The following is a 12,626-nucleotide window of genomic DNA, read 5'->3' as shown; positions in this document are numbered from 1 at the left end:
ATCTGCTTGAATTATTTTTGTACATTTTGGAGGGCTGCTTATTTCTTTAATATATATCTTACTATGTAAGGGTAGATTAGCTTCTTATACTAGCAAGCCCTGTAAGAGGGTAACAGAAATTATTGGTCGGGACGACCAAAGGTAGCTGCCGAGCCCTGTAAGAGGCCGATAGATAGAGGTAGACATTTAGGTAGATCGAGGGGTAGGAGGAAAGGAAGGAAACATTTATAGTCATTTTATTAGGTTGCTATGATACAGTGTTCGACTGAGGGTTGCATGGTTGCTGAGTTGCAGAGTGACGGAGTTGCCGTCTGGTGTTTGTAAACTTAGATTGGGATATCGAGAGGTGCTGAGGTGACTGATTGTAAATAATGCTGATGTAGCAAAAATTGTACGCGTATAAGCCATTTCCGTTGCAACATAATGCTTACGTAATAGTATCGTTTGAAACAGTATAACAGCCTCTCTGGTTGGAGAAAAAGGTGGAGAAAAATTATTGGCTCAGGGAGGTAAAGTCACGCCGTTAAGGAGTGGCACTTGTTTGAGAAGTAAAAGGATATTGGATGAATGAAATAGTGATGTCAGAACGAAGGTGGCTTGACGTATTGTAGATGGATCCCCAACGGGACTCTCTGGGTGTAGCTCACAAAACCAAGTAGTAGAATGAATATAGAAAATCCCCCTCAAGCTTTGAGTGAAGGACTAGGCATGGGACCTAAAGAACAATTTTACTATACAGAAAAGAACTTCTCTAGAGATTACTGCACGTTGGTGTGGGTGCAAGAGTACAAGGGCCCCGGGAGTGTGCATGTGTGCGTGAATGGAACAAGGGCGGGAGACGCCCAGAAGGGGATTGTGTTAGAAGTTAGACGGTAGGAGAATTAGCTTAGGGACCGTGAGAACACCCTTTTTTGAGCAGGCTGCATCACATATGCCACATTGAAAAAGCTTCTTCCCTGTATGGATCACCATATGTTTTTTGAGAGTACCATTTTGTGAGAAACCTACATCACACAGGCCAAACTGGAAAGGCTTCTATCTTTGTGGGTCATCACATGGCTTTTGAACTTACTCTTTTGTGAGAAAACTGCATCACATAGTTTACAATGGAAAGGCTTCTCTCCTGTGTGGGTCATCACATGGCTTTTGAGATTACTCTTTCCAGAGAAAGCTTTATCACATATGTCACACTGGAAAGGCTTCCCTCCTGTGTGGGTCATCACATGGCTTTTGAGATTACTCTTTTGTGAGAAAGCTGCATCACATAAGTCACACTGGAGAGGCTTCTCTCCTGTGTGGGTCATCACATGGCTTTTGAGGGCACCCTTTTGTGTGAAAGCTGCATCACACAGCTCACACTGGAAAGGCTTCTCTCCTGTGTGGGTCATCACATGGCATTTGAGAGCACCCTTTTGTGTGAAAGCTGCATCACACAGGTCACACTGGAAAGGCTTCTCTCCTGTGTGGGTCATCACATGGTTTTTGAGAGTACTCTTGTGTGTGAAAGCTGCATCACATAGGTCACACTGGAAAAGCTTCTCTCCTGTGTGGGTCACCATATGGCTTTTGAGAGCACTCTTTTGAGAGAAAGCTGCATCACACAGCTCACACTGGAAAGGCTTCTCTCCTGTGTGGGTCATCACATGGTTTTTGAGAGTACTCTTGCGTGTAAAAGCTGCATCACACAGGCCACACTGGAGAGGCTTCTCTCCTGTGTGGGTCATCACATGGCTTTTGAGAGCGCTCTTTCCAGAGAAAGCTGCATCACACAGGTCACACTGGAAAGGCTTCTGTCCTGTGTGGGTCATTGCATGCTTTTTGAGAGAATCCTTCAGTCTGAAAGCTGCATCACATAGTTCACACTGGAAAGGCTTCTCTCCCATATGGGTCATTGTGTGTCTTTTGAGAGCACCCTTTTGCGTGAAAGCTGCATCACATAGTTCACACTGGAAAGGCTTCTCTCCCGTGTGTGTCATTACATGGCCTTTGAGAACTCTCTCTTCTCTGAAAGCTGCATCACATATGTCACAATGAAAAGGCTTCTCTCCTGTGTGGATCATCACATGGATTTTGAGATCTCTCTTATCTCTGAAAGTTGCATCACATAGGTCACACTGGAGAGGCTTCTCTCCTGTGTGGGTCATCACATGTTTTTTGAGATCTCCCTTTTGTGAGAAACCAGCATCACATAGGTCACACTGGAAAGGCTTCTCTCTTGTGTGGGTCATCATATGGATTTTTAATTTTCCCTTACGAGAGAAAGCTGCATCACATAGGTCACACTGGAATGGCTTCTCTCCAGTGTGGGTCATCACATGGTTTTTGAGAACTCCCTTTTGTGAGAAAGCTGCATCACACAGGCCACACTGGAAAGGCTTCTCTCCTGTGTGGGTCATCATATGCCTCTTGAGACTACACTTATATGTGAAAAATGTATCACATATGTTACACTGGAAAGGCTTCCCTACTGTGTGGGTCATCACATGCCTTTTGAGATTACCCTTTTGTGAGAAAGCTCTATTACATAGTTCACACTGGAAAGGCTTCTCTCCTGTGCGGGTCATCTCATACCTTTTGAGTTTTCCCTTTGGTGAGAAACCTGCATCACATGGGTCACACTGGAAAGGATTCTCTATTGTGTCAGTCATCACGTGCATTTACAACCTGCTCTTTTGAGAGAAACCTGCAATACAAAAATCACACAAGTAAAACCTTTTTCCTGGATTGGTTCTTCAAGTGTGCTTGAGATTACACTTTAGTGAGAAACTTGGATCACAATGTCATGCTGAAAAGGCTTTTCATCTGTCTTGGACATCATATCTAATGTAATATCTTGTGTTGAGGTCTTTATATTACTTATTGCATAACTTATCTACTCAGAGCTTTATGGGTATTTATGTCCTCCAGCAAAGACTGCAAGACCAGATTAAGTGAAAGGCCTCTAAATAAGATGTGGTGAGGATTTCAAAACATGACTAGGATTCAAATTCTTTTCTAATGAAAAGAATTCCTTCTGTTTAATCCTATCCACAGTGGCTCATAAGAACTTAGTTTTCTGAATTCCCTAATTATTTCTTACATATACAAGTATGGGATACCAAGGTAATAAATGATTCCCTGTCAATTTTTATTACATACACTAAAAGGAAATACCAAATGGGTCTACTTATGTTTGATAACATGGTTACAGGGCTATAATGCCTGCTACTAATCAACTAAAACACTCAAATGAAGGTTTTAAATAGAAAGCTCCTTGTAATTATGGAATCGTACAAAAGAGTGCAAGCATGACTTATTTTACAGGTTTATAGAGATCTTGGGCATAGTTCAGAGACTCAGTGACATCCCCTCAGGGCTTCACCTCATAATGGAGGTGAGGGGGTCAACAATTTTGAGAATAGTCAACTATACTCTCCACCTTACAAGTTCCCATTATTGGTGCCTCAAGAAACAAAAGCATCCCACAAACAAAATCCTGAAAAACTACTCATGGTATCAATTCAACAAGAAATTTTACAGTTATTCAACATTTCCTTCTCTTTTGTTATGGTTTCAGGTTGTGTTGTACAATTCTGGAAGATTAATCAAGCACAAGCACATAGGTTGGAATGAAGTTCTCATTCATTCATTAAGTAGATGCTTCCTAAATTATTCTGTAGTAGAATGACACTTTTGCTATTTCCTGAAAGATTTCTTGTGCCCATTGAGTTTTTCTATGACTGCCTCATTATCTTTCTCACCATGGTCTCATGCATGATGAAGAAGAAAATTGGGACAGAGTGATGGGGTTACGGATCCTCCACTCTAAATTTTTCTTCTCATAAATGTCAAGGCATAGAAAGGTCTGGGACGATGTGGTACAGAGTGTAACAGTGGAGATTGATTGTATGTTTGTGAAAAGGTGAATGCATTTGCACTAAGTTGAAAGGAAAGAGTGGTTTTCATTTTGGAAGTGGGGTGGGTAGGGATAGGAAGTGAGGGAGAGGAGTAGCACTGTTGATAAGTGATGAGATAGATAAACTGAAAAGAACTAAATACCTATGTAAGTCCAGCTTATAATCTGTACAATTGGCTTTCGTGTTAACCATCAGGTACTAATATTTTCTTATACATGTATATATATATATATATATATATGTGTGTGTGTGTGTGTGTGTGTGTGTTTGTGTATTATCAGGTACTAATATTTTCTTATACATATATTTACATGTGTGTGTGTATTTACCTAGTTGTATTATATGGGAAGGGAGCTATGCTCATGGTGACCCATCTTTGTATCTTTCAGCATCAAGTTTTTTCTTAAAATCTTGAATAGTGTTTGCACACACTGTTTCTTTGCCTAATTTGTTCCAGGTATCTATCACTCTGTGTGGGAAGCTATTTTTTTTTTTTTTCAGATCTCTTCTGTAATTATCTTTTTTAAGTTTCTTTCCGTGTCCTCTTGTTTTTCCATTGCCCCATTTCAATAAATCATTCTCATCTAAGATTTCCATTCCTTTCATAATTCTATAGATATTTAGTAGGTCTCCTCTTTCCCTTCTTTGTTCCAGTCTCCTCTTTCCCTTCTTTGTTCCAGAGTTGGTAATTCTAATTTGGACAGTCTTTGTTCATATGTCATTTTGGAAAGAGTTGGTGCCAGTTTTGATGTTGCTCTTTGTATTCTTTCTAATTTTTTTTACATTCTTTTTGGTACTGGGTGTCCATAGTGTTGCTGCATACTTGAGTTTTGGTCTTATTAGTGTAGTTAATTTTTTTTCTTATCATTTCTTCATACAAATAGACAAATGCCACTTTTACTGACCTCAATAAATTGTAGGTTTCTCCAACTATTCTATTAATATGTTTGTCCTGTGTCATGTCTTTGCTTCTCATCACTTCAAGGTCTTTTTCCGAGTTTACTTCTTTGACCTCTTCTTCAACAATTTTATAGTCTCTCGATATTCTGTTTTTACTTTTTCCAAATTCCATCATACTACATTTCTTGATATTGAATTTTGCTTCCCACTTTTGAGTCCATTTCCAGATTTTGTCCAAGTCTCGTTTTAATGGGTTGCAATCCTCCTCTGTTCTTACTTTCTTTAGTATTTTTGCGTTGTCTGCAAAGAAATAACACGAGGATGACAGCATTTTGGAAGTGAGTATTAATGGAAAGAGGCTGGAGGATGTGCATAGCTTTATATACTTGGGGTCGCATGTGGCAGGAAAGGGAGGGTGATGGTGGAGGTAGAATGTAGATTGAGAGAAACAAGTATTTGATTTGGGAGATTAAAAAATCTAATGAGAAATAAACATTTTGGAGACTGTATGAAGGGGTGATTGTGCCAACAGCACTATATGGGGCAGAAACATTGAACATAAGGGAGGAAGAGTTTCAATATATTTGAGAAGAAATGTCAGAGAAGGATAAGGGTTACAAGGTTGGACAGAGTGAGAAATGAGGGGTTATGGAGGATAGCAGGGATAGAAAAGGAGTTGGGAGATAAGGTTGAAAGATCATTGGGATATTTTGGACACATGGACTAAGTGAAGAAGGATTAGTAAAAGAGGTATGGAAGGCATAGTTGGATGGAGTTAACATGAGGGGGCAACTGAGGATGAGATGGATGGATAGAGTATAAGGGGTGTTGAGCAGGAAGGGGATCTTTGTTGAGGAAGGAAGGGAGAAGGCAGATGGCAAAGGTGAGTGGAGAATGGCTGTGTATGGATGACACTGAAATGCATGTGAGAGAGTTAGGGGCATGTGGGGGGGGGGTTAGGGAGTGGTTTTGTGTGAATGTTATTTTGACATTGCTCCCTGTCTTCAATGTTTCTGTATGAGAGGACAGAGATGGGGGGATCAATGATTGAATAAAGGGGCCTTCCTGTGGATGTGTTTTGTCTTGCTGTGTTGCTTCTGACCCAAGGCAATAGGTGAGAAGCAGGGGTGGCCCACCATCCAGGAGAAGCCAACATAAGAGGGAGGAAAGGATGTTGAATGGAAGTGAAATGGGTGGGAGTGGAATTATGCTTTTTGAATTTAGCTACCTCTCTTATAAGGGAGGAAAAGCCCTTGGTATATGTATATATATTCTTATTATCTTCAAATGTGTTTTATGAAATACCACAATTCTTTATTTTCCAACTTTGAATATTATATTTCAATATGGTAATACTGAGCAATTCAAAGACCCAAAATTATGTTGTATGTATTGCAAAATATATCTGTAAAATGTAAAATACAAAACAGTATGTGTTTATGGTGAGCTAAATGGTCTGGGATGGCCATTATATCCCCCCAAAATGTTAGGTTTGGTGAAGTTATATTAGTATTATATTTTGATTATGGTTTCAATTTCAGAACAGGTCAGTAATAACAAACCATTATTCAACTTCATTCAACCTGTATTCACTATTGTGTTTTTTATAACTGAAGTAGATTGCATTTGAAAGTGATACTAATGATTGTATTGAATTTCAGTCAATATCCAGCATTTTTATTTTTGGGGACAATATCCAATGAAGGGGATACTACAGGGATAGTAAAGGAGACATTGTACCAATATGTTTGTTTCTGCTTAGATATCCAGCAATTCTATTTTTCAGGACAATATGGTATTAAAGAGACAGCATCACAGAGATGGTACAGGGGAGATTTTAGGTGGGAAGGCAACATAAAGGACAGATAGAGGCTGAAAGCAATTTGCATTCTTGAATAGTCTCTGACCATGAAAGAATGCTTATTGTTCAAGGTTGTCTCTTTGTAGTTGGGTAAACTACCAACATGTGGTACTGAAGGGTACTGAGAGGAGTAAATCATGTTGACATGTGACCCATTTCCAAAGATTTTACTGTTTGAGGATGATGTACCTGGAGCCAAAACCTCTTCAACATATTGACATTAACATTCAATTGAAGCATAGATTAGAATGTCGAAGACTAAAAAAATGGAAACAAAACCAAAAGAAGATGGAAATTTTTCCTCTCTGTCATGGCCACTTCTGCTAGCCCTATTGATTGGATGAAAGCCACACCCAATATTCTATGGTTAATGAAGCAGCATCCCTACTTATAGAATGTCAAGTGCAAGGTGGCATAAGTATATACCTAGTTGTGTTTTCCTAATTATATTGTACAGGAAGGGGAGCTATGCTCACAGTGACCCGTCTTTGTATTTCGTAAGATCTAATTTGTTCTTAAATTCTTGTATGGTGTTTGCACACACTATTGATTCGAGGAAAGAGTTACTCTGAACCATGACATTAAAAATGAGAGGTTAGATGCGGCAGCCCCCAGCCCATCCTGTCAAAAATACGCTTTATAAAATTCATACTGATGTTACTATAAACTTGTGATATTAATGGAGCTCAACACACTCAGAATGATAGGAGCTATATAATGATATAGATAAGAATTGAATCTATGAGACTGGCAAACAATGGTAAATGTCCAGTTGTGCACAACTACGTGATATGGCACTAGAAAATTAATTATCAATTTTGTAAATCATATCAACATATTATGCAGTTTTCTTGGTGGGAAAAAAAAAAAAGCTAAAACAGATTTCATAAGTAACAAAATCATGCTGGACGAATGGTATGCCATGTTTGTTTTGATAAATGCCGACGTCGAAGAAATGAAAGGATGATCAATTCGTCTATTCTAACCTAACCTGTATCTAGTAAATTGGTAGCTGAAATTTAAAGGTCATCTGGATGATCGTCGTTGTGATGGATGTTGGCGGCATGTTCAATCACTCTTTCTGATTGTGAGGTATAAAGTGTTCTCATAGCTTGAAGGAATGCATGGATTTCGACTCCATAGCATTCCTTCATGAATATATACCTCATGCGGTACTGGCAGAAGTACTGAGGGGTACTTGACAAACAACAAGATGGCGTCCCAATCCTATGCTGGTGACTTCATTAGTATATTTGCTTGTAGCAAGGGATTTCTTTTTTAAATTTCCACCAAGAAAATCGCATAGTATTTTCATGTATCATAATTTACAAAATTAATATTTAATATTTTAATGCTTTATTGTGTAGTTGTGCACAACTGGATTAAAACCCAAATTTTATATTGAAAATTTTCACTAGAAATTGGCCAGTATGAAAAAAATGTAGGCCCTGCAGACAACAAAATTTCATTCTTTCCATGCTCCCATAGGTTAGATACAGTTGTACTAGTCTCCATTACCACCCCCACCAAACACTAAAAAAATTCTAATTACTACTGATGATACTACTAATTAGCAGTGATTTTTATGGGGTGCAAAGTACTCATGATAGGAGCTATCCAATGATACAGATAGGAATGGCACTTGTGAAACTGGCATTCTTTCCTTTTGCCCCATTCAGTGTGAACAGCTCAACTCTCAACACCCTCACTTGCTGCATGCAGTTCTGCATGAAGCAGTGTGGACCTGGCTTAAGCCTCTCAGGCTCTGTAGTTGACAATGAATGAATAAACAATATTTGAATTTGAATTGGACAACACTGTTCTTTTTCAGTGCTTGGTAACCTGCTTTGGGCTTGAGAGGGCAGGATTGTATGCAAGTGGTTGTCAGTAGGCCCAGATTCACCTACAAAGTGTTTGCTGCATATGTATGTGTTTCTTTTTTTTATATGTTCAGTGATAAAATCCTCCCTTCAATATATTCAAACCCATCACTGATACTTTCAATGTCCAAATGTGGTTTGGGAAAATGGATTCAAATAAACCCCATTACATGTGGTCTATCCTCATAATGCGAGTCACTATGGCATAATCCATAGCAGCAGTGTTTAGCAGATGGCATTTTGAAAAGTTAAATCAAGTCAGATCCTGTCAAAACAGCAAATAAATGTGGATATTTTTCACAGGAAAATGAATAATGTAGCAAGGTGTATACATTTATTTGTCCACAACAGATTCTTCCACACAATAATATGTGACATCATAAGTAAGTTTGCTTCAATTTTAAGGACCTGTGCATCTTTCATTTTCAAATCTAATAATTTATGCTTGATATTTCCTAATGCATATCAATTCAAGATAAACCAACTTAAGTAACTTTTCTTAGAATTATTAAAAGACAGGTGCTTATTCTTGAGTTGTTAATATCTCAGGTGCTGATTATACTTTAAAGGCTACTTTATGTATCATTAACAGAGCATAGGTGCTTTATACTGTGTTTCAACCAGGTGCCAAATCTTAAATTGAAAACCCTGGTGCTTATTCTATTGAATGAATTTAGGTGCCTCAATTTAAAATGACCCCCAAAAGCATATATTTTCAGTTTTCTTGTCAGACAAGGCAACATACAAAGCTCCCCATCCCACCACTTGAAAGAATAAAAATCTCCCTGAGATTGTAGGGTGAGTTTGGGGGGGCAGCACTGGTTTGGGAAAGAAAAAGGGATCAGAATGTTCAGAGTGATACATCTTCATTTTCTCAATTAACTGTTTTGACATAATAATGGGGATCTCCTCTAGAACATATTTGTTGCATAAGGATTAATTTTGTGTTGCACACGTTGCAAGAAAAATTTGTGTTTTTGGTATTTCTTCAAAAGTGCACACCTACATGATAGATCATTAGAAATTAAATATTGATTTTGTAAATTATAATACATCAATGTAATAAATATTTTTCTTGGTGGAAATCAATAACAGAAAACATTGCTAAAATCTATGCACAAACGACTGAAGGCGCATCAACTCCTTTAGATACCATCTTTGTTTTTATAGATTCAGAGGTCAAAGATGACAATGACAACCTTAATGACCTCTTAGAATTAAAGATACTGCATTATCAAATGGAGGTTAGGTTAGGTAGGTAGGGTAGGTTAGCTTAGCATAGGCTAATTTGTACTTTGATTTCTTCAACCTCCACAACTACCACAAAAAAGATGGTGTCTCAAGCAGTCAAAGTGGCCATGTTTGTGTTTATCTATCAGTAACTTTTTCTGTTTTTGATTTCTGCTAACAATAATCTATATCACATTGATGTACTATTATTTACAAAATTATTACTTAATTTTCTGTTTCTGTATTGCATAGGTGTGCACTTCTTAAAATCTACCATGTTTCCTGACAAGACTTCCTGCATTTGTGCCCATAAGGTACATTGAAATTGTACTGAATTCAGGTCGACTCAGCTAAGTACTCATGAGTCTGCAGGGGGTGCACCATTGTGGAGGGAATGTTTTTGCTGCCATTTTGAGTGACCCGTTTGAATTGGTTCTCATCAGTTTGAACTCTGGCAGTGTTCAATTCATATGTGGAGGATTCAAAATGTCTTCCTGTTCTAGAAGCTTTGATTCAGTTCTTAAAAAATTGAAGGATTATCACCAATTTGAATATAAATTTGGATAGTTGCAGTAGTAATTTAGTGTGCCGAGTGCACATCTAAAGGTAAGGCACCTATATATTCACTTTTTAATCTGATATATATATATATTTTTTTGTCTTTTTCTTGGAAATGAGCAACTTCAAGATTGTTGTTAGTGTTGTGGGTGCATTTGCTGCTGAAAAATACATTTTGGATCATCAGGTTTTGCTGCTTGAATACTTTTTTGATAGTTTCTTATCTTTTCTTATTCCACTGACTCTGAACCATGAATTCAAAATTTCATCAAAATTGGACCAGTGGTTGTGTGTACTTCTTTGCCAAAATCTTTACAAACTACCACCCTTTATTTTCACTTCTTGTTTTAAGTCAGTCATGCTAAAAATTCGGCATTGCAGAAAATTTAAAAATGTTGTATCTCCCTTATTTTTCAAGATATTTAAAAAATAAAGATAAAAACATTTTGTTGGTAAGGAAAAAGTCTTTTATATGCAACAAGAATTACAGGGCTAAACCAAACTTGGAATTTTAGTGCCGGTAGCTACCTTGGCTGCATAATGTAGCAAGTGGGAGAAGGGCAAGGTGGGCCAGTCACTGTGCCAGGATGGAGCCGACAAGATGACCAAAAATGGTGATGGAGGGAACTATAAGGGGTAGATGCCCCTCTGGGAAGACCTAGGTACTGGTGGAGCAATGGAGTGGCAAATGACATGGCCCGCATTAACCCTGACCTACAAAATTGGAAGGAAACAGCAAAGGACAGACTGGTCTGGAGAGGCATAGTGAAAGTGGTGAAGGGACTGCAGTCCTGATAGCCACTGGAATATAACGAGAGAGAGAGAGAGAGAGAGAGAGAGAGAGAGAGAGAGAGAGAGAGAGAGAGAGAGAGAGAGAGAGAGAGAGAGAGAGAGAGAGAGAGAGTAAAGCTACCTCAACCCATCGTCAACTTGGCCCACCTACTCGACCAAGTTGGCCCATCATGGTTAGGTTACGTAGGTTAGGTTGGGTTAGAGTACACAATTATATCATACTTTAATTTCTTCGACCTTCGCATCTATTGAAACAAGAGATGGCGTTTCAAGCAGTCGATGGGCCGAGTTGGCGATGGATCAAGCTGCCCCACAAGCTATCAGACAACCCAAGTTTCATATTAGAACTTAATAAATGCTTAATTGTATAGATTTATTGTGCAGCAAATTCTCAGGCAAAGACGATACTACACGATAACGATGCCGTAGCGAAAAAACTACACTAATTTCGCGTCGGAATAGTTGTGTAAGCACCAAAACAACGTATACTGTGCCAAAACTTACTTTTAATGGCAAAAATAAAAAAGTATTCATGCATATACAAATATTAAACTGAAATAATTACGAGATAGAATTCAGCATTTACAAGTACAACTTTCAGGCTTTCTCACCAAAATATTCGTGTCACATAACCTAGCTCATTATTCCCAACTTTATCTACTGTGTTTACAAATTTCAGCTTGCGACAAACAAATGAGCAACAAGAAGCGGAACTTAGAAAGATCAATAGAATTCGGACAAAAACTAGAAGAACATAAGAATGAAGGAGATTGCAAGGGACAATAAAGCCTACGCTAGGTAATTCCATGTCCATTACCACTTGTCATCCCTATCCATAAATGTGTCCAACCGTTTCTTAAAATGACCAATAAATTCAACGCTCACTACATGGCAACTAAGTCTATTCCATTCGTTGACCACCTTATTGTCAAACAATATTTTGCCAATTTCCCTCTTAAATCTAAGCTTGTCCAATTTAAATACATTACTGCGATTCCACCTTTACCTCAAACAACTCACTCTTTCCATTTCTGATTCTAACACAAGCTCTACTACTCTCATAAAAACTATTGACTGCTCTTAACAACTTTCCTCCTATCCCATATATCTGCAATACCTCCCACAGTGCCTTTCTGCCTACCCTGTCATAAGCCTTGTCCAAATCCATAAAGCCCCAAAAGTCATCCTTACCTATTCCTAAAGCTTTCTCACATGTCTGTCTTAGCACAAAAATATTATCCACTCAACTCTTGCCTGTCCTAAACCCACACTGTTATTCACCAATTACTCCCTCTGTTTCTCTCCTAATCCTCTTAATCAAAACTCTCCCATAAGCGTTCCGGACTACACCTGCGAAGGTTTTAGATTTCTTTATTTTTTGTTATTTCATGCATGAAAATATAACTTAGAAGAAGTTAGAAGTCTATAATGCACGTTTCTAGTATTTTATAGTTTTTATTTTATCCGAATAGCATGATCTTAAAATGCCTGGTAGCAAACAAACTTTTC

The 12,626-nt window shown here is 38.2% G+C and overlaps 1 protein-coding gene across 1 annotated transcript in view; it reads right to left on the bottom strand.

The window, feature by feature from the left end:
• Positions 1-766: 766 nt before the first annotated feature.
• Positions 767-12,626, bottom strand: part of LOC143030960 (uncharacterized) — a 50,921-nt gene continuing 39,061 nt past the window's right edge. The window contains exon 4 of the mRNA XM_076194260.1: positions 767-2,412. Coding sequence (XP_076050375.1) covers positions 1,005-2,412 — 1,408 coding nt within the window. The 3' untranslated portion in view covers positions 767-1,004. The remainder of the gene's footprint in view (positions 2,413-12,626) is intronic.

The sequence above is a fragment of the Oratosquilla oratoria genome, chromosome 12 (assembly GCF_046742065.1).
Source record: "Oratosquilla oratoria isolate Oo_2021 chromosome 12, ASM4674206v1, whole genome shotgun sequence".
NCBI lineage: Eukaryota > Metazoa > Arthropoda > Malacostraca > Stomatopoda > Squillidae > Oratosquilla > Oratosquilla oratoria.
This window is presented reverse-complemented; position numbering and strand designations above follow the sequence as displayed.